At 36.4% G+C, this 22,288-nt stretch overlaps 1 protein-coding gene across 1 annotated transcript in view; it reads right to left on the reverse strand.

The window, feature by feature from the left end:
* The window catches only part of MAN1A1 (mannosidase alpha class 1A member 1), a 162,225-nt gene that overhangs the window by 99,959 nt on the left and 39,978 nt on the right, over nt 1-22,288 (reverse strand). The window contains exons 3-4 of the mRNA XM_060616531.3: nt 19,922-20,037; nt 4,905-4,985 (exon numbers count right to left, since the gene is read on the reverse strand). Of these exons, the coding sequence (XP_060472514.1) occupies nt 4,905-4,985; nt 19,922-20,037 (197 nt within the window). The remainder of the gene's footprint in view (nt 1-4,904; nt 4,986-19,921; nt 20,038-22,288) is intronic.

A 22,288-nucleotide genomic window follows, 5' to 3' on the forward strand; every position in this document is an offset into this window, starting at 1 on the left:
GATTTCTAAACATTTTTATAATTATTAGTCACTAATCAAACTCTACAAAATTAATGGCTAGAACCTTAGTACCCCAAATGTCTGAATCCTATTATGAGAAAAGAGTGAATCTTTCTACCACTAAACTCATATTCTCAATCTTATTTCTCTCTTCTCCACTCCATAATCCTATCAGTTTCCTATATGTTTTTCCCCTTGACATTCCTAAACTTAGTGGCATTAGCTACTTCTCTTTTCAGGAAGTCCTTCAGCAATCTTCTGCAGTGGTGTATGGAGCAGTTGATTTCTTTTGGTGAATTTGGGTAACAATATTTTTGCCACCTGTAAAATGAAGGGTATCTTGGCGGAGTAAACTGATTTAATATAAGGATCCATTATGTGTGTTTCCCCTGTGTTAGATCAGATGTCTTTGTGACCTTTATTCATTGACAGCTAGTTCTTCAATGGTTTTAGCACCCAGGAGTTGTTTTTTTGTTTTTCTAGTTCACATACATAAAACATACTAGTCAAATGTTTCCTCTGATCTTGGTAGTTCTAAATGTTCTCTCTTAATTTACAGAATAAAGTAGTTTTGCAAATCAGGAAAAGTTTTTTCAAGCGTATCATTAAATTTATCAGTTTCTATGTGGTTTGTCTATTTCCTGTGACACCTTTACTCATCATAGTGACGTTGTGTCTTTTTTTTTTTTTTTTTTGCAGTGGGGGTGTTTCAAAATATCTACTCTTTCCACTCTTTGAATAGGGGCTGTTTCCTCTTCAGGAATGATCTTTACTCAGTCTTCAAGGGATACTGAATTCAAACCCTATGGAAGATTTTTTTCTGTCATATCCTCTCTTTCATTCCCCAAGATCCCTAAGGGGCCACATGCCAACTGATGTCATTCTCCTGGGCCTTTGTGTCTTAACAAAGGTAGAAAAAATAGGGCATGTTTATTAATTCTAAGATGTCCCAGAGTGATTATCCAGCCACAGAGATTCTCTGTGGCAACTTGAGACTTACTTCCAACTTGTTTTCAGCCCTCACTATGAGTCTGTGGCATTACTATATCCTGTTAAATTCTCTTTCTGCTCAAGAAAGCCATTGGTTGCTCCTGTAAAACAAATAATATGTGATATATTTATGCATGCTACTTCCCACATGTATCATCTTCTCTTGTAATATCTTTTTTTTGCATTTTCCAACTTTCAATATCATTTTTGCTTAGGTTACTCTTACTCTACAGTGAGGTTTCCTAAAATTTGTTCTGGGAAACATTATTTGTAACTCAGCAAATGTTACACTAGGAAAAAAGGAGAGAGGTTATAGTTAAGTATGGAAAACACAGGGATAAATAAAATTCAATTAGTTTCTTTTTCTGTACATTGTGAATTTCTAAGACAGAATATAAGATGTAGCTTTTTCTGAACTTATTTTTAGTATGTATACAGATACAAACTTATCCTGACATGTCTAAAAAAGAAACTCGTGCTCTGTAGAACACATTTTGGGTAATGATATTCTAGATACTGCTATTTACTATCTCCAATGAGGATTTTAGTTTCCCTTGAGCTTATAATGGAGCAATACTATCTATGTTATTTATATTTAATACTACTCATTCCTATTTACTATTCATCTTATCTTTAGCCTGTTTGTAATTCTTGTGATTATTTGCATTTCATATATAGACTGAAAATCTTGTGGCTTGACTGTTTTTTTTTTTTTTTAAGTTTTTCAATATTTATTTATTTTTGAGAAAGAGAGAGACAGAGACAGAGAGAGAAGGAGCAAGTGGGTGAGGGGCAGAGAGAGAGGGAGACACAGAATCTGAAGCAGGCTCCAGGCTCTGAGCTGTCAGCACAGAGCCCAACATGGCCTGGAACCCACGAACCATGAGATCACAAGCTGAGCTGAAGTCAGCCACTTAACCGACTGAGCCACCCAGGCACCCCATGGCTTGACTGTTTTTAATGGCACTACAAAATATTTTAAATGAGCTGGGGTGTTTTAAAAGTTTTGAATATGTCCCTATAATCAAACTATTTATCAACAGGTATGTCATATTCCCGTTGTAATTTTGGTAGGGTTTAGAATTCCATTGGCATTCTTGATTACTATTTAGTGTTTCTAATTGTAATTTTCCTGAAGCATGTAACATAAACAATGGTACTTCCTCTTCTGTTTTTGCAATATAAGTTTAAGAATCTTGTGTTTATATCAATGTGGAGCTATATACTTCTGATGGTGATTTATAAGATGTTCTCAAAATACTGCTGAGCCTCAGCAATGAAATGGGAATGTTAAATTATTGTGACTTAGAGCCCCTCTATGAGATGATTTAGGAAGATGAATTTTCCTAGACAAGTAAATACCTTAGTTTACATAAAAAATACAGTATAGAACATTATCAACAATCTGAAACTAACTAATTCATAATTTGGCCAAATTGATGTTCTTTCTATTAATGAATGCTCAATTATTATTTTTTTTTTGTTTTGATATGGAGACAAATAGCTTAAGCACAGATTTGAAGTAAAGTAATTTTTCTTGACCACATTCCTGATAGCCTATTCCCTGAGTGTTTGGGGTAAAATAATTTTTCTTGACCACATTCCTGATGGACAACTCCCCTGAGTGCATTGGTCAAATGAAATTGTCAGTGATGAGGTAACTGAGAGGAAAAAAGAGGAGATGGTGTTACAAAAGTCTAGTATTTATCACTTCTCACCAAGAAATCCCACTTTAGAGAATAAATATTTATTAGCTACATTATCCAAAATACAGGAATACTAGAAAAAACCCAACTATCCAACATTTAGAGACTGGTTATGCAAAAACTATGCTGAGAAGATGAATCCTTATGTACTAAAAGTATATTCTATAGAAACAGAAATGTATGTAGGAAAGAAAATACCTTAAGTAATTTTTATAAAATTAAAATGTAGACAATCTAGATGTAATGAAAACAATGTTTTGCATGGGGATAAGCATAAAACAAATACACTAGAAGAATTATTTTCAATGGAGGTGTTCTTTGTAGTCTTTAGTTTACTAAAGTTATCTAAGTATGGAATAAAAAAGTACCTTTACAAGATCTGAGGCAAATGATTTTATCTATAGGAAAAATATCTGTGGGTATTATATAAAGTACATAAATATACGTCTATAATAAGCACACACGCATATGAAATATATATGTACATAAACTTAAGTCACTGTTACAGGTGAAAAAAAATCCCAATTAAATATGCAATTTTTTTTTTAACGTTTATTTTTGAGACAGAGAGAGACAGAGCATGAATGGGGGAGGGTCAGAGAGAGGGAGACACAGAATCTGAAACAGCCTCCGGGCTCTGAGCTGTCAGCACAGGGGCCCGATGCAGGGCTCGAACTCATGGACCGCGAGATCGTGACCTGAGCCGAAGTCGGCACTCAACCGACTGAGCCACCCAGGCGCCCCAATATGATGCAAATTTAAAAGAAATGTTACTTGTTTCTCTTTATATGCTCAATTATCCTATTTGAGCCCAGATATATGCTAGCATGCCGTTCTTACTTCCTCCAAATTGTCTCACCTCCACATAAATGATGAACAAAGTTAAAACCAAGTTCAATATAAGTATGTCATGTCAAAAACAATGAGAATACCAGGCACTGGACACTCAAAGACAAATATTCTAAAAGCAGATACTTGCTAACTAAAATAACATTAATTTTCAGTATGTCTTTTTAAAAATGTGGATTCTCTGGCTTAATGCTTAGAACATCTTAAACTAAATTGAACACATGAAGTTATGTGGGACTGGAAAAAAGGAAGAAGAGGCATGATGTGCCAGAAAGTCTCTTTACCCTGGCTGAGAAGGCGACAGAATCTATAACGAAGAAAAGAATTTAACACTTCAACAGGACAGATATAGGGGAATATAGAAGCCATTTATATACTTTAAAAATATCTACGGTAGAATAAAATCTAAAGACGGAGAGAATGTTAAGATTGCGCAGGCTGCTTTGTTATGGCTAGGAAAGTACCCGAGAGACGGGAACAAAGTAAAGCAGCTTTTCTCATTAAACATTTATTGCTCTGCTTAAATCTGTTTGAAGGAGCATAGAAATACATGAAATACTACACTAGGTAAGATCCACTCTAGCCAGAATGCTGAGGCTCACACAAATCTGACTGACATGAAATTGAAATATCTGACTGTTTTGCCTTGACGTCAGCTTTTAATACTGTCAACATTAAAGACGAAGTCCGTTCCAACAACTTAGTGGAAACTTAAGATATTCATAAACTTGTCCAAAACCTTTCAAGAAAATAGCATTCATACTCTATACAAGCATGATACAAAAATCCTTTCTTAATCTGTCAATAAAAGGCAGCTAAACGAAAAATTCCTGCTTTCCTCGGAGCAGATAATTAATTGAGTTTTGCTCTAGGAAGAGCTCCAAAGCACTTTACACAGGGACACACTGGCCTACAGGGCTTCTCACTGCAAGGCTGAGTATCTCACTCACCCTCTCAATTTCTTAAACACTGTAATTTTTATATCTTACCTGTCAAAATGTCTCTACCTTAAAAAAGGTTTTTATTAAGCTAACATTATGCTAACATTAAAATAATTTTTAAGGAAAAAACAATCATTCACAGGCCTGCCATTGCACTAAGCCTCTTTAATTGGTCAACAGGCATATGTGATTTATGGTTGTAAACCACACCACACCTAATGGAATGGAGGCAGGCTTTTTTAAAGGCATTGCTTAACATCTCCTTACAACTTGTGCCCAAATTTCCCAGTGTGCCGGTCTCATTAGTATATATTATATGACAATTCATTGTATGCTTGAGGCCCATCAAAATATGAAAATAGGTACCATAGAAAGCACATTTTACTCCCAAAAATGTAATTTTATTGTTTCATCTTACCTCTTCTCCAGACAGATAGTAGGCTGAGAGTAGTCCACCAACGAAGCGTATATTTACTTCAAAAACAGAAACTTCAGCATTCTGTGGAAATAGAATAAAGAAGGTTCATACATAAATGATAGCACACAATTGAGGAAAATGCCATCATGATAAAATGTGCCAAATATTTAAATTTTACTCCATCTTATGTTTGCCCAGAGCAATTTATATACAAGAGAAAAAGTTCCTCTCTTTTAACAATGTCAAAATATATGTAAACAAAAATAATTTTGACTCTTAACAATTATAAAATATTTCTAAAATTAAGTTACGCGCCCTCTGCTCAACAACAGATACGGTACTTAGCTGGTATTCTCTATTTGTGCAGATGCCGCAGGGCCAGGACATTTTATTTTTCTGTTCTGTTGTGTTCTCCTTTATCTTATTCATCTGCCTGCTTTTCTTCCTGAAAGGCCATTCAGACTCTGTACTCTGGCTGGTGGTTGAACATTATTCTAGCGTTCTTCTCCCACCATGTTAAAGTAGCACAGCTAGAATGCAAATAGAATTTGAAGTTGGGGGGACCTGGGTTCCAAGTGCTTGTTCCCAAATTCCTGCCTGGGGCCTAGGATGGACATCTTCCTGGGAAGAAATTTTATCTGCATAAAGGAGCCTGCTTTTATTATCCACAGTGTGCCAGATCCTGTGCTAGTCTCTTTACCTGAACTACATCCTTTAATACTCACACCAGCCCTGTGAAATAATTACTAGTCTTATGTCTATTTTACAAATGGAGACACTGAGATGTAGAGTGGTTATTGTGACATTTTTAAGGTCGGACAACAAATAAGTGGTTGAATCAGAATTTGACTGGAGTACTCCGATTCCTGGCCCATGGCTCTGCACTGTCCTGACTCCTATTATCACCTCCATGATAATGCACCAAGTCCCTTTATTAATGGTCATACCGTTGTGGCATATAATTAGTAATTATCACCAATACTTGTATTATTTTACAAGACTTGACTACTAAATAGACGTGTCCTACATGCTGTTACTAGAAAATTGCACACAGCTAACCAACAATAGGGGTAAGATCCTCTTTAATCTTTGGTTAGCTTCCCTTCATGTTCATTGGCCTACTCAGTAGTTGTTCCCTTTTACATAAGGTCCAACCATTCACTGATAATCATAGGGGCTAACAGCAAACTATATTATATGGAGTCAATGTCTTGCAGATGAGCTTAGTTAAAATCATCCAAGACATTGTTTCTTTTAACAAATATTTATCAACTACTATGTGCCAGGCACTGTCATAAGCCCTAGGGGCAAGGTAATGAAGACTGACAAGGTCCTCAAACTCATGGAATCTACACTTTAGTGGGAGGAAACAATTCCAGAAAAGACAAATACACATAGATTTTCATTTAATTGCCCCTGCTCTTGCTAAAAAGTTATAAGGATCTAACAATGAAAGCTAGCCAACTACTTATGGTTAAAAATTTTTCAAAAAATTTCTTGTAAAGGATGAAAACAACTTATGAGAATTAGTGGGCCAGAGGTAGGCAAAAGCATCATAAGACTCTTTAGTGGGCTCGTTTAACAGTATTTCATAATCTGCAACATGCACCTGATATGATTTGACTCTATAGAGGTGCAATTTATCATTGAGGTGCATCATTCAGAATGAGCATTGTAGGCATATTGGTAAAAGCTTCTTTATTCCACAAAATCACTGATAAGGAAAAAGGAAGGGAGTTCACTAATTTACTTTGGTTCACACGCTATATTTCTTATGTCTAAAGGTAACAATGTCTTATAGTAAAATCGAAGAAATTTAAACTCTTATATTTTACTTGTGTTTTTCAGTTTTTAAGTCTGAGAGCAGTCCTCTGCATTTCTACCTACTAAAATCTGTGAAAGTGATTTTTATATTCTTATTCTGGCTATGGGTTTATTAGATATGCATTCTCTTCCTCCTATGAAAATTTTGGTTATGAGGACTTTGATATAGACATCTGATAAAAATTACTGCAAGGTAGAAGACTGAGCCATGTCAAATATCATCAGAATATATTTTCAGCTAGACATCAATCACCTATTGGGTACAGCTGTTCAACCAGATATTGATCCAGCAATGTATTCTAGAACCTAAATTCTGTTGATCTTGCTCTATAAAATATTGAGAAATGACCTTGCAAAACACCATGCTCAAAGTCAGTTGCTTTGCCTTTTGAATTTCATGGATCTAACAGTCTAGTGAGCCTGTCCAAGAAGCAAATCTGGCTTGTTAGTGAACCCATGCAGCTTTCCAGTGACTGCTGTGTCCTTGTCTTTAAAAGCCTTGTTCAGGAATGTCACATCACCATTAGGACTACTCAAGAATCATCATATTTTCCCCCTTTTGAAAACTGGAATGACATTAGAACTCCCAACATTATTTTTTCTACTTCTTTTTATCAAAGTTAAATCTAAATTATTTATAAACCTTAATTTGAGAGATCTTTCAACATTCTGGGCTGTATTATGTGATTAGGTCAAAAGACTGAGATTTAGATACTTTTGTTCACTTTACAGATCCTTAGATGAAAAGGACGAAGAAAATAAAAATTCTCCCACCATAGCAAACTGGTTTTCTATTTTGGAAACAACAGACCATAAAAAGACTACCTTAGAGTCAGAAAGACCTGGGCTTGAAGGCTGAGGGTGAGATCCCAGGCAAGTCACTTAGTCTCTTTAAGTCTCTGTTTTCTTGTTTGTAAAAAGGGACAATGCATTCCTTACAAGGCACTAGGAGTCTGTGAATGTAAAGCACTGTGTATGGTGCCTGGCATAATGCACTCAGCAGAGAACGGCTGCCATTACTCACAGCACAGTAACTCAGGCGACATAAACCAAGGCCTATCTTAGTTTATTTCCTCAGGGGTTACTGGAATATCAGAAACTCCAGAATCCTAATATTCTAAATTCTAGAATGCAAACTGACACATCTTCTCTGACCCTCATGGGAGTCCTCTTTCTCAATGTCTAAAAAATCCTCTTTTGAAATACAGTATTTTGACCAAACTTCCTTTTGGGTTTGATATACTTCATATAAGGTATCGGGATTTTCTTTTTTTTTTTTTTTAAATTTTTTTTTCCAACGTTTTTTATTTATTTTTGGGAGAGAGAGAGAGAGACAGAGCATGAACGGGGGAGGGGCAGAGAGAGAGGGAGACACAGAATCGGAAACAGGCTCCAGGCTCCGAGCCGTCAGCCCAGAGCCTGACGTGGGGCTCGAACTCACGGACCGCGAGATCGTGACCTGGCTGAAGTCGGACGCTTAACCGACTGCGCCACCCAGGCGCCCCAAGGTATCGGGATTTTCAAAAGGGAATTTCTACAATCAGGGTTGTAGGCTATCTTTATTAATTTCTGATTATGATTTCCATTAAAAATATTATTAAATTAAAGTGAATATATTCATCCCACCAATATTCATGCAGTATCTTTTAAGATGTTTTAAAACTTTTCCAGTGACTTACTCTAATGACAGAGAGGGATTAGGACAGGGAGAAGATAGTATGTGAAGGAGGGGAGCCGCAAAGAGCCCGTAATACTAAAATCTTGTGTGATTTATTTCTAACAGTATGAATTTTCCAATCTCCTTGATCTGTGTTTGTTTTAAAATAAAGTTACCTTCCTTAAATCTTTAAGTAAGGTTACATCGCAGGGATATGCTCCAATATTCTACGGCTTCTAGTGCACTGTCATATGTGGTTGCCAGGTTGAGAAGTTGATCCAGACTTCTGGCTAAATTGCATGCACCTATTAGTTAATATCACAATTAATAAACAAGTGGAAGTGGACATTTTTGGCTGAAAGCCTAACCATGAAAAAAGGCTTGGAGGCTTGGAGAAAGCCTCCTTCATTTTGACTTTCCTCTACCAACAGTCTTTGAATTGAAGGGCACACTTAACCACATTCATATATAGATTAAGTAAAATATATTGTATAACTAAGGTCACACCTAGAATCAAGAGGTGAGTATGACAAATTATGGAAAAATTAGGCCACAGTACTAATCTTTTATACTGGTTGTCTTAGACTTATAATTTCTGTAAGTTTATCCCTTAACATTTCTGTCATCTAGTTCACTATACATTTATGTGAATTATGAAATAAACTGATAAAGAATGCTAAAATGGATAAAAGAGTTTAATTCAACATACCATTTTGCATGTCTCCCTCTCCTAATCCTTAATACTATGCTCCATATTTCTACTGACTTCCTTCAAGTCAACAGATTTGATTTATGAGCACAAAGAACCTAACTCTATCTGGGCAAGAGGAAAAGTGAACACTTCAAAATCCTTGTTTCAGAATGAATGTCTGAAAGATTAACTTTCTCCCACTAGGCAAGATAGAATTTTAAACAAGTAAGAAACTTTATTAGGGATTTATTTGATATTTTTATAAGCAATTTATTCACCAAAATTTTCTGTAAAATGATAGATTTTAATTGATCTCAGTGAATGAAATGGGCTTCACCATTAGAATAACAAATTTAGTTTATAGCACAGATTTACCCAGTTTTCTTTTGATTGAGGAACTACAGAGGCACAGCCTTTCCCTAAAGGACATATTATTTCTTTGCATAAGACTTATCATAATTATTTAGACTCAAACTTATACTAAAGGCATTCTTAATTCTTATGATTCTACATGGCACAGACAGATCTGATTAATTGTATTTAATTGAAAAAGCCCTCTTGGGAAGAGGACTTTTATTTTCAAAAATATTTTAATAATACTCTATTTGGTCCAAATTCTTAGGCTTCTTTTTTTTTTTTAATTTAATTTTTTATTTTTTAAAATTTACTTCCAAATTAGTTAGCATATAGTGAAACCATGATTTCAAGAGTAGATTCCAAAATGCCCCTTGCCCATTTAGCCCACCCCCCCTCCCACAACCCCTCCAGCAACCCTCAGTTTGTTGTCCATATTTATGAGTCTCTTATGTTTTGTCCCCCTCTCTGTTTTTGTATAACTTGTTTCCTTTCCCTTATGTTCATCTGTTTTGTCTCTTAAAGTCTTCATATGAGTGAAGTCATATGATTTTTGTCTTCTCTAATTTCACTTAGCATAATACCCTCCAGTTCCATCCACGTAGTTGCAAATGGGAAGATTTCATTCTTTTTGATTGCTGAGTAATACTCCATTGTATATATATATCACATCTTCTTTATCCATTCATCCATCGATGGACATTTGGGCTCTTTCCATACTTTGGCTATTGTTGATAGTGCTCCTATAAACATGGGGGTGCATGTGTCTCTTCGAAACAGCACACCTGTATCCCGTGGATAAATGTTTAGGCTTCTTTTTTTAAGGGTAATTCTATGAGCCCTCAAATCAGAGACTACTTCTTTGCTAGCTATTCCTCCAAACTCCCCACCAGCTTTCTACTCAATGAACTGTAAGTGAAAAGCAAGCATTAATAACTGCCCTACCACAATCCAGTGCAGTAACTATGTTTAATAATAACTGCTCCACTCCTAACATATATGATAATTACGCTTTGTCTTACTGAAAAGTACGTTGGAAACAAGATGAGACTTTTCAAAGACATTGATTAAAGAGTGGTAACTGCCCATACACCTTGCCTATGTTTAAGCTTAGCAGACACCTTGGATTATAAATAGTATTTCAAAGTGTGTTTTGTATTATTATTTCGAGGATTAAAAGTATAAAACTCCTTTTAACAGATTAAATTGAAATATTAAACAATGTAACTTAGTGTAACATATGTCCTGGCAGCTTTTAGTTTCATGTTTAAGTAACATGATAAGCCTCTTAAGAGGAACAAAGCGTTAGGCCACAAAGGTAGACCATCTTCTCTATGTGAATAGATTTTACTATGCAGACCCAGAAGGACCCTCAACTAATAGTCCAATCTATCACTAATTATTGACAGAACATCTCAGTATCCTTTTAAAGCCAAAACTTAAATCATCACGCTTGGCGGGCACTGATTTGCATTCAGATAAAAATACTGAATAACTCCATTCAACAGGATAATTAACTTATTTGCCTCCATAGAGACATAATGCTATTCTAAAATAGACTAAGGCAAATACTAAAGCAGAAGTCACTTCTTTCATGGTCTATGGCATAGAACTCTGGACCTATGTCAAGTACGCATTCAGGTATTTGAGATGATCCAAAAATTGCTTTGTGAGGTTAACTTATTTACGTCTTTCCAACAGGGAGCCTTATAGCTTATTTTCTTGAAAAGTAGGGTAAAAGAACAGTCTGGATTATTAAACTGTTGGTGGGAATAAAATTGGTGCAGCCACTGTGGAAAACAGTATGGAGGTTCCTCCAAAAAATTAAAAATAAAATACCATATTGAAGTGCCTGAGTGGCTCAGTTGGTTGAACATCTGACTTCGGCTCAGGTCACGATCTCGGGGTTTGTGGGTTTGGGCCTCACGTCAGGCTCTGTACTGACAACTCAGGGCCCGGAGCCCGCTTCAGATTCTGCCTCCTTCTCTCTGCCCCTTACCCACTCACATTGTGTCTCTTTCTGTCTCTCAAGAATGAATAAACGTTAAAAAAGTTAAAAAAAAATACCATATGATCCAGTAATTCCACTTTCGAGTATTTAATGAAAGAAAATGAAAACACTAATTCAAAAAGATATATGCATGCCCGTGCGCACACACATAAATATTACTCAGCCATGAAAAAGGATAAGTCATTTGAGATAATATGGATGGACCAAAAGGGTATTAGCCTAAGTGAAATAAGTCAGATGAATACCATAAAACTTTACAAATATCATATATGATGTCATTTATATGTGGAATCTAAAAGACAAAACAAAGGAACAAACAAAACAGAAATAGCTTCATAAATACAGAGAACAAACTTTTGGTTGCCAGAGCCGAAGGGGTGGGGGAAACAGGCAGAGGGGATTAAGAAGTGCAAACTTCCAGTTATGAAATAAATAAATCACAGGAATTAAAGTACAGCATAGGGAATACAGTCAATAATATTGTAGTAACACTGTATGGTGACAGAGGGCAACCACACTTAATGTCGTAAGCATTGCATAATGTAGAGAATTGTGAAATCAGTATATTGTACACTTGAAACTTAAATAACATTGCATGTCAACATTGTACTTTAACTTAAAAAAAAAGGGAAGAGATTAAGTTCACCTGTTATCTTAAACATACAGTACTCATTATGACAAAAAGTACAATTCATGCAAATCAAGACTACAATGAGATATCACTTCACATCTGCTACTGATGGCTACTGTAAAAAACAAAATCAGAAAATAACAGTGTTGGTGAGAATGTGGAGAAACTGGAACACTTGCACACTATTGGTGGGAAGGTAAAACAATGCAGCAACTGTGGAAAGCAGCAAGGTGGCTCCTCCAAAAATTGTAAATAGAATTGCCATACAATCCAGCAATCCCACATCTGGGTGTATACAAAAAACAATTGTAAGTAGGATCTCAAAGAGACATTTGGATACCTGTGTTCCTAGAAACATTCACAATAGCTAAGACATGGAAATAATCCAACTGTCACTGACAGCTGAATAAATAAGCAAAACGTGGAATATACATCTGATGAAAATATTACTCAACCTTAAAAAGGCAGGAAATTCTGACATATGCTGTAATATGAATGAACCTTGAAGACATTATGCTAAGTGAAATAAGGCAGTCACAAAATGACAAATACCATATGAATCCCCTTTACAGGAGGTGCTAGAGTAGTCATAATCATACAGACAGAAAGTAGAACGGTGGTTGTCAGGGGCTGGACGGATAAAGGCTGGGAAGTTAGTGTTTAATGGGAACTGAGTTTCAGTTTTGCAAGATTAAAAGAATTGGATATGGATAGTGGTGATGGTTGCACAGCAATACACTATTAATATTATAGTACTTAATACTACTGAATTGTACCCTTAAAAATGGTTATGATGGTACCAGTTTATGGTACCAGTGTATTTTACTGCAATAAAAAAAAATTAAAGAAAAAAAGTACAATCCATGTGCTTGCCAAAGACCACCATCTTAGTGTGTTGCTAGGTAAGTGTCTGGAATAGGCTAATCATCTATCCTTTGTCATTCTCAAAGCTCCCCCTGTCATAGAGACACCACTTTACCTCAATGAAGAAAAATGCTTTTTAATAGTTAATATAACTTTGGCATTTACTGAGGTTTTATATCAAAATTATTATCTGGAGAAAAGTTCTACATATTCTATAATATTAATACTGAACACAGTTTTCAATATTTCTCCTGCAAGGATCTAGGTAATCAATACTTCTTTGAGGTGACACTAAAGAATAGGCAACACTCAGACCTGAACTTAGAAATGCCTAAATATGAAACTCTTGATCATTTGTTCTTATGTTAAAGACTTTCCAGTAGCAGGAGCCACTGCAAATCTCTTCTGGAAGTAGGCTAGATAAAAAACAAGTAGATCAACTGCACGTGAAGTCCAGATCATTTCTAACTATTTCAAAATATGACACAGTACAGTTATCCTTGTGCCCTGTCATCTTGTTCTCTGAGTCTAGTATAGTCTGTTGAGAAGTAGGACAAGATAACTTCTCGTTCATTTAATTAGAATTTACTGAATACCTGTGGAACAATACACTTTAATGTGTGCTGTGATATGAAGATTACATGCCTAACCTGGGAGGATTCAAATTCTCTGGCTGCCTATATGTATTTCACAACTCTCTGCACTTCCTCCTCTCTAATAAAAACAGGGTCGCTGAGTTAGGCAGATCTTGTTCACCCACAGCTTTTACTTGCTGTGTGATTTGGAAATTAGTTAATCACCTCTTAATCTATAAAAACAGGGACAATACCACTTACCCTGTAAGGTTGTCACAAACACTAAATGAGATAACCTATGGAAAAAAATCACCTAGCATAATACTTGGCATGTCTCTGTACTCTTTAAATAGTGGTTTCCTCTTTCCTTTCTTCCTCCCTCAAGAGAACTTGGCCCCAGCTAAGTACTCTATTTTTCCTGCTAGACTATAAGCTCCAGGAGGATAACTGACCTTAAAATGTGTTTAGTAAATAACATGTGAATGAAATAAATAATGAGTAACCAAGGGTGTGTTTCAGATTCTTGGTTTTAGGATTACTTTGAATTAAAACCAGAAAACTCATCCATTGGAATCTACCTTTAGAGGTCTGCCCAGATCTGTGTTCCTCTACAGATGCTTGAATGGAATACAAAGCTCCACCTGGGAAGCCCTTGCTCCTATATATTATCTCAGTGATTTATTTTAAGCCCGTTATTAGAGCCACTTGAACTCTGTGCTACCAAATATGCAAATGGAATCAACTTGCTATGCCTTAATTAAAAGAAAATGAGTTTTAGTTAATGATAGTATAAACCAATAAAAAAACATTTAGTTTACACCTGTAAGTGATGCAAATTGAATATTTCACATAAAAACACATTTATTCTTGATGCTCAAGAGCACCACAGGATAAACCAACCCTCAACAGTAGTGTTTGTTTCAGTTTCATTCTGATTTTTCCCTTGCAATAAATTTGGATGCGTTAACTTTTCTGCAATACCCTGACGCCGTCAACTATAATTAATACTTTATCAGGAAAAAAAGTTAATTTAAAAACAAGCAATAATTTATCCAAGCTGGAATCATATTACATGTTATCCATAAAAACAAAACAAATTTTCTCTCTTTGTTTAATAAGCTTCTCCAATGTCTCCGTCCTTCAGATAAACGGAAAAAGTTTGCATTTTCAAAAAGAAAGCTGTGTAATTATTGATATAATCACCTGAGCCTCTGGGTAAATTGAGCAAATATAAAACGAATTCTCATATAAGACATATTAAAACCAACCAGAAAACTGGAAGCTGAAGAATTTTATAAAACAATGATTAGGAGAGCAAAACAATACAGCTTCCCTGAATTTTATTTACTAATTTTAAGATGAGAAGTACTATCACTTGGATGTTACTGGTAAGTGCTTTTTTAAGGGAAAATATGGCAACACCCAGAGAGAACTATAACAAATATGTTTCAAGACCTCTCACATTAGGAATAGTATTATAAGAAACAGAAATTTGAGACCTGTGGCTGTGACTTTTAAAGTATATTTTGAAAGACATAGGCCAAGATTATCAATAACAGTTCTAAAATGGTATTTTACACAAGTCTGTCAATTATTTGGATAAAATCTTGTTAAAAAACAAAAATATAGCTTTAAATAAACAACATTAAAGGTCAGTATTTAAGCAACCACTCAAGAACAGTCCAACTGCTTTATCTTGCAAGTAAGGAAGCACAAAAATTGGCTCTTCTCCACAGCCTAATTTCCCCTATTAGATTCCCTCTGCTTCCTCACAGGTCCCCACCGCCCACGGAACACATTCATGTCACCTGGTAGTGGTCTGAGGTCAGCCAACCACCTTCTGTTACCTTGTCTGTTAGCTTGAGAGGCCTTTACGCTTTGTTCTTTTAAATAAATGATTCCACGGTTTCTCAGACTACTGCTGGTCATGAAAGCAAAGAATTGTTGCAGGATTTGGGGAGTTTTGGGGAGCAATTCTGTAATTAAAAGACAAGGGACCTGGATACTATTCAGGTCTAGCATCACTGACATCTACTTTCCTGTCTTCAATCATTCGATCTTGGATAAATGAATATGGTAAAACTGCAAAATTAATTACAGAAATATGTTGCATTTATTTTCTTTTCTTTACATTTATTTATTTTTGAGAGACAGAGACAGGGCACAAGTGGGGAGGGGCAGAGAGAGAATGAGACACAGAATGAAAAGCAGGCTCCAGGCTCTGAGCTGTCAGCACAGAGCCTGACTTGAGGCTCAAACTCAAAAACCGTGAGATCATGACCTGAGCTGAAGCTGGACATCCAACCGACTGAGCCACCCAAGTGCCCCATATCTCTATACACTAACAATGAAGCAGCAAAAAGAGAAATTAAGAAAACAATCCCATTTACAACTATACCAAAAATAATAAAATATCTGGGAATAAACATCACCAAGGAAGAGTACTCTAAGAACTAAAACCCTGATGAAAGAAATTGAAGAAGTCACAAATAAATGGAAGGATATTCCATGCTCATGGATTAGAAGAGCTAATATTGCTAAAATGTCCATACCATCAAAGTAATCTACAGATTGAATGCAATCCCTGTAAGAATATTAACAACATTTTTCACAGAACTAGCACAATAATCCTAAAATATGTATGGAACTACAAAAGCCCCCAAACAGCCAAAGCAATCTTGAAAAAGAACAAAGTTGGTGGTATCAACAACCCCAGATTTCAAGATACACTACAAAGCTGTAGTAATCAAAACAGTATGTTACTGGCACAAAAACAGACACAGAGATCAAGAAAACATAATAGAGTCCAGAAATACACATTTATTTGGTCAATTAATGTATGACTAGTCAAGAACATACAATGGGGAAAAGATAGTCTCTTCATCAAATGGTGCCGGGCAAACTGGACAGCTACATGCAAAAGAATGAAACTGGACCACTTATACTATACACAAAAATAAATTCAAAATGGATTAAACACCTAAATGTGAGATCTGAAATCATAAAATTCCTAGAAGAAAGGATAGGCACTAATGTCTTTGACATTGGCTGTAGAAACATTTTTCTCGATATATCTCCTCAGACAGGGAAACAAAAGCAAAGTTAAACTATTAGGACCACACCAAAATAAAAAGCTTTTACACAGCAAAGCAAACCAACAAAACAAAAAGACAACCTACTGAATGGGAGAAGATGTTTGCAAATGATATATCTGATAAGGGGTTAATATCCAAAATATGTAAAGAACTTATACAATTTTAGACCAAAAAACCCCAATCTAATTAAAATATGGGCAGAAGACCTGAATAGACATTTTTCCAAAGACATACAACTGGCCAACAAATATATGAAAAGATGCTTAACATCACTAATCATCAAGGAAATGCAAATTAAAATCACACAAGATATCACTTTACACCTGTCAGAATGGCACAATACACAAGAAATAACAGGTGTTGGTGAGGATATGGAGAAAAAAAACCTTTGAGCACTGTCAGTGGGAATGCAAATTGGTGCAGCCACTGTGGAAAACAGTACAAAGGTTCCTCTAAAACGGAAAAATATAAATATCCTCTTAACAAAGGGGAAGGGGAGGTGAAATAGATAAAGGGAGTTAGGAATATATTTATCTTGATGAGCACTGAGAAATATATAGAATTCCTGAATCACTATATTATATATCCAAAACGAATATAACATTATGTTAATTATACTTGAATTAAAGAAACAAGTAAAGAAAGAAAAAACACTGGATAACAGGAGGAGAAAAAAATCATTTGATTTTGACGGAATCCAGTTCCTATTCTCCCAGCCTTTCTTGAGAGGGGTTGGGGGAGGGAATACATTAACCATTTTCTCTCCCATAGATAGCTGATGACAAGCCCTATTTAAAGGTAGGTATTTTAATTTAACTTATAAATAACAAGATGGGACAGAGATATTAGTAAGAGACGACAAACCCTCAAGAAGAAACAATTTTTTTTCACTGCTTTGATTTTTCATTCTCAGTTCTATTGATAATATTAGAGCTATCTATCACAAGTCATTCCAATCAAATGGCTGTAGAACCTTGAGCAAATCACCAGCTCCCTGGGTCTGTTTTCTCATTAAAAAAAAATTTTTTTTTTTTACATTTATTTATTTTTTGAGAGACATAGAGAGACAGAGCACAAGTTGGGGAGGGGCAGAGAGAGGAGGAGACACAGAATCTGAAGCAGGCTCCAGGCTCTGAGCTGTCAGCACAGAGCCCCACGCAGGGCTGGAACTCACAAACCGTGACATCATGACCTGAGTCAAAGTCGGACGCTTAACTGACTGAGCCACCCAGGCGCCCCCTGTTTTCTCATTTTTAAAATGAAAGAGCCGAACACATTGATCTCCAAGGTCCTTTTATGTTGGAATATGTCTCCTTTATATTCAAAATTCAATTATAAGGCAGATTAAACACAGACTTATCTAAATGTCCTTTACGGCAGTGATCTCCAAAATGGGGCATACAAGGCAATTAATAAGAAGGCTGGAACAAAATATTCATTCTTTAAAAATATATATATATATATTTATTTTAGAGAGAGGGAGAGAGTACAGATGGAGGGAGAGAATCTTAAGCTCAGCATGCAGCCTTGAAACAAAATATTCAAACTTTTAATTTATATAGGTTTTTAATGCAAAGAGTTAGGAAAAAGATTTAGTTTTATCGATCTTTAATATTCTGACTGACACTGTTGTCCTCACTGGGTCTGTGAGAGAACAAGAGCTCCACAAAGTGGAGGTGTTGAGAGGGAAACACTCTTTCTATGTCCAGTTTCAACATACAGCATGTTGCTTGTGCCTGGTTATGGAGATTTACAGATACTATCGAATGCTTACCAGATAGACAAGAAGCTTATAAGGCTTTCTGTGAAACAATCTCTGATTAAAAATACTAATAATGCAAACATAAGTGAATGACTAGAACATAGCTGGGCCAACAGTCTTCTGCTTTTTTATTTTTATTTTTTTAATTAAAAAAAATTTTTTTTTAACGTTTACTTATTTTTGAGACAGAGAGAGACAGAGCATGAATGGGAGAGGGTCAGAGAGAGAGGGAGACACAGAATCCGAAACAGGCTCCAGGCTCTGAGCGGTCAGCACAGAGCCTGACACGGGGCTCGAACTCACAGAACGCGAGATCATGACCTGAGCTGAAGTTGGACGCTTAACCGACTGAGCCACCCAGGCTCCCCTCTTCCACTTTTTTAAAACAAGTTTTTTGCCAATCTCATCATGAGGCAAAACACTGATTATGGAATTAGATGGGCTGCCCTCCCAAATCAAAATTATCAAGAAGTTCTGAAGTGTCCGCTCTCCTTAATTCTGAACCTTTTCCTTGGTATACAATAGATTTTGATGTATTTGTTAAGAATGATAGTACACGCACAAAGATTTTTAAAGGCTTCAAATACATATTGACAACATTTTATGCAGACAAGGGTATAGAACTAACAAATTTTGAAGCCTTATTTATGTGACAGTGGATGCATATTGAGAGTTTAGTGGAGGTCTCCTTGGTATTGCAGCCTTGGCAGCCACATAGCCTGTGGGGGGCCTTAAGCCCACGCAGTCACAAGCAAATCCAAGTTCCTGGCATGACTCCCCCAATCGCCCTTGTGATCAATGGTCTCCCTAGCCCCTCAGGGCCTTCCCCTTGTGCACACCTTAGAAAAGACTCCGGTGGACCTTACCAAAACGTAGCTCTTTCTGGTACAAATTGACCAATTTGACTCCAAAGCACTATACCCACCCTACTAAAGGCATGTGCCCCAGGTTCTGTCTATACTCTGTCTGACCTCCCTGTGTGGCCCCTGGAGACCTGCTGCGTACCTCCTCAGGACCCGTGAGTAATAAGCTTCTCTACTGCAGTTTCTCTTGTGGTCTTTTGTTGGACTGCAGCTCACTACCTGGTACCCTGTACTCCAATTAACAAAAGTTAATTTAATAAAATGAAAACAATGTGCCATGGCCCACGGTGCAAAAGCATGAGCATGGAGCCACACAGATTTCTGCTAGACTCACAGCTCTGACACACAACTAACTGTGTGATCTGGATAAGCCTCTGAGGCTCCAATTTATAGCCTGTACAAGTGTGAAAATAATGGCCATCTCATAGGGTGGTTATGGTACTTGAACATCAACACTTGGCACATGTTGGCCTTGACAGATTTTAATTTCTTTTTCCTTACTCCTAATTTGCTAAAAAACAAAAACATGTACTTCCACAGTAACGGGGGAAAGAATATAGTATGGTACTATTTAAAAATGCATTCTTTGTTTCTGCTATGGTATATAGCACAATAATTGGCCCCACAACAGAATTTGTCCATGTTAAACTGAGATTTAAAAACTGAATTGGCAATTTTTGTTTAACTCACCACATTAAAATCTAGATTTTCTTCAACCCATGATTTTGCCTCTTCAAATTCATCTTTCATTTCCATTATAAAAAGTGTATCCAGGGCATCTACTATTGTTGCTCCTTTAATACTACCTGGAAATATCAGAAAAACATTTATTGATTAAAATATTTGACACACATATAAGCAAATTGACCATCCTTGGAAAAGGGGAATACAGAATTTACTAATAATAGTAATAATGAACACAGTCTAAACTTCTTTCAGTAAAGAGAGTGTAAAAGCTGCATCAAAACCAAACTAACAATAATCACAGGCTATGAATTGATACACTAATCTTTAAAGTTTCTTCTGAACTTGTAGAAAATAATCTCTTAGACATTTCATTTGTGACTGAATTCTCCAGCAACAAAAAATAGATCTGAAACAAAGGAGCAACACACATATTAATTTGAATGTAATCACATCAAAGTGCACCTGTGCAAAATTTTTAAATATAGTTAGATCTAAAATTATGATAGCTCTAAGAAGCCATTATTCTAAAATGGAATTCACTCTCTTTGAAGGCCTGACTGATCCTAACCTCCCCTTCCACCCACCCACCCCATCTTGACTTTATGATTCATTTCCTTCGAACTCCCTTGACATGAAGACTTTACATTGGTCTTGCATTCATCACTTTCTGCCTTCCATTATAATTACTTGTATGCATCTCCTTTAGCCTGTAAACTTCCTCAGAATGGAAAAGACCTGTCTTCTTCATATGCACATTCCATACTAAGAGACTTAGTATGTTTCGATGCTTAAGAATAATTTAAAAAATCATCAACATGTTAACAAAATAATCTCTTAGACAAAGATTTTGACAAATTTACACAAAACTGAGTTATTAATTATACAAGCAACTTTTATAGGGATAAAAGTAAAAACAGAATTAGATTTTAAAAAGTTATAGGAAACAATGAAAAAACAAAGGCCTCTGAGTCTGCATGAAGCTTCTAAATTTGTCTTCAATTCCTAACTCTCAACACCCATGTTAACTGGTCACTGTGTCCTGAAAACACTACTTTATAAAAACATCTGAAAGCACTTCTGTCACTACTCCAGGTTTGGGCTCTCTTCCAGGTCTGCATCACTGTGATGGACCAACCAGTCTTTCTTCTACTCTGCCAGCTCTCCCTAACTGTTCTTACAATTCTCTTCTTCCCACCTGGAATCAACTTCATATGAATATCTGACCCTTCTAATGCTCTGACAACTCACTGTTTACACACAGCTCTTCTGCCCAAGGCCATGAACTCTGCAAAGACTTGTATTGTGTTAACACCAGTACTGGAAGGAGATCCAAACACATGGAAGATCCTGAATAAATGGAAAAGAGGACCACAGACTCTGACCTTAGACACACCTGGGTTCTGCCCCAGCTCAGCCTGTTAGTACGTGGCTCACATGGGCAAGTTATGCTCTGAGCTGCATCTTTCTCATCTATAAAATGTGTATAATAATGAGGTTAAGGGAGATGACACACAAATGGCGCTTAGTACATAATAAATGTCAGTTGATTCTGTTGTTTGTTATATGATTTGATACTATTTAACACCGTCAGTTAAAGTATAAAAAGTCACATTTTCTATGCGGAATTAAGAAGTGTTGGAATAAGACTGTATCCCCTTCATCCTATTACTTACAGGCAAAATTGTGCAGGATAAAAAAGAATCAAGTGTGAGGAGAATGACAATGGTAGCTCTGTGACCCAAGGAATCCACCTAACACTTCTGTTCCCTAGCTTCCTCACGTCACAATGGGATTGCTATTAATACCCACCGTACCAAACATAAAGGGATGCTGTGAGGACAAAATGCAATGAAGCATGCCAATGCAGATAAATGGACATTCATTTTTTTTTTTTTCAACGTTTTTTATTTATTTTTGGGACAGAGAGAGACAGAGCATGAACGGGGGAGGGGCAGAGAGAGAGGGAGACGCAGAATCGGAAACAGGCTCCAGGCTCCGAGCCATCAGCCCAGAGCCCGACGCGGGGCTCGAACTCACAGACCGCGAGATCATGACCTGGCTGAAGTCGGACGCTTAACCGACTGCGCCACCCAGGCGCCCCTAAATGGACATTCAAATAACTGACCATCCATTCTCACTTTCTCTTCCACGGCACAAACAGGAGAAACCCAGAGCTAAGTTGAGAGTCACCAAGATACAGTGAAGATCACCATGGCAGGCTGGTGATCAATAAAGCTTATCGATAAAGACACAACTTTACCTGACAAGAAACAGTTAATGCAGCCAACCAAACGCTCCTCTGCTGGGTATCACCCAAAGAGCTAAAAATCTTGATGCTGCACCCACAGCCATTAAATGATAATCTTTGGG

Source organism: Panthera onca, chromosome B2 (genome assembly GCF_046562875.1).
Source record: "Panthera onca isolate mPanOnc1 chromosome B2, mPanOnc1 haplotype 2, whole genome shotgun sequence".
Taxonomy (NCBI): Eukaryota; Metazoa; Chordata; class Mammalia; order Carnivora; family Felidae; genus Panthera; species Panthera onca.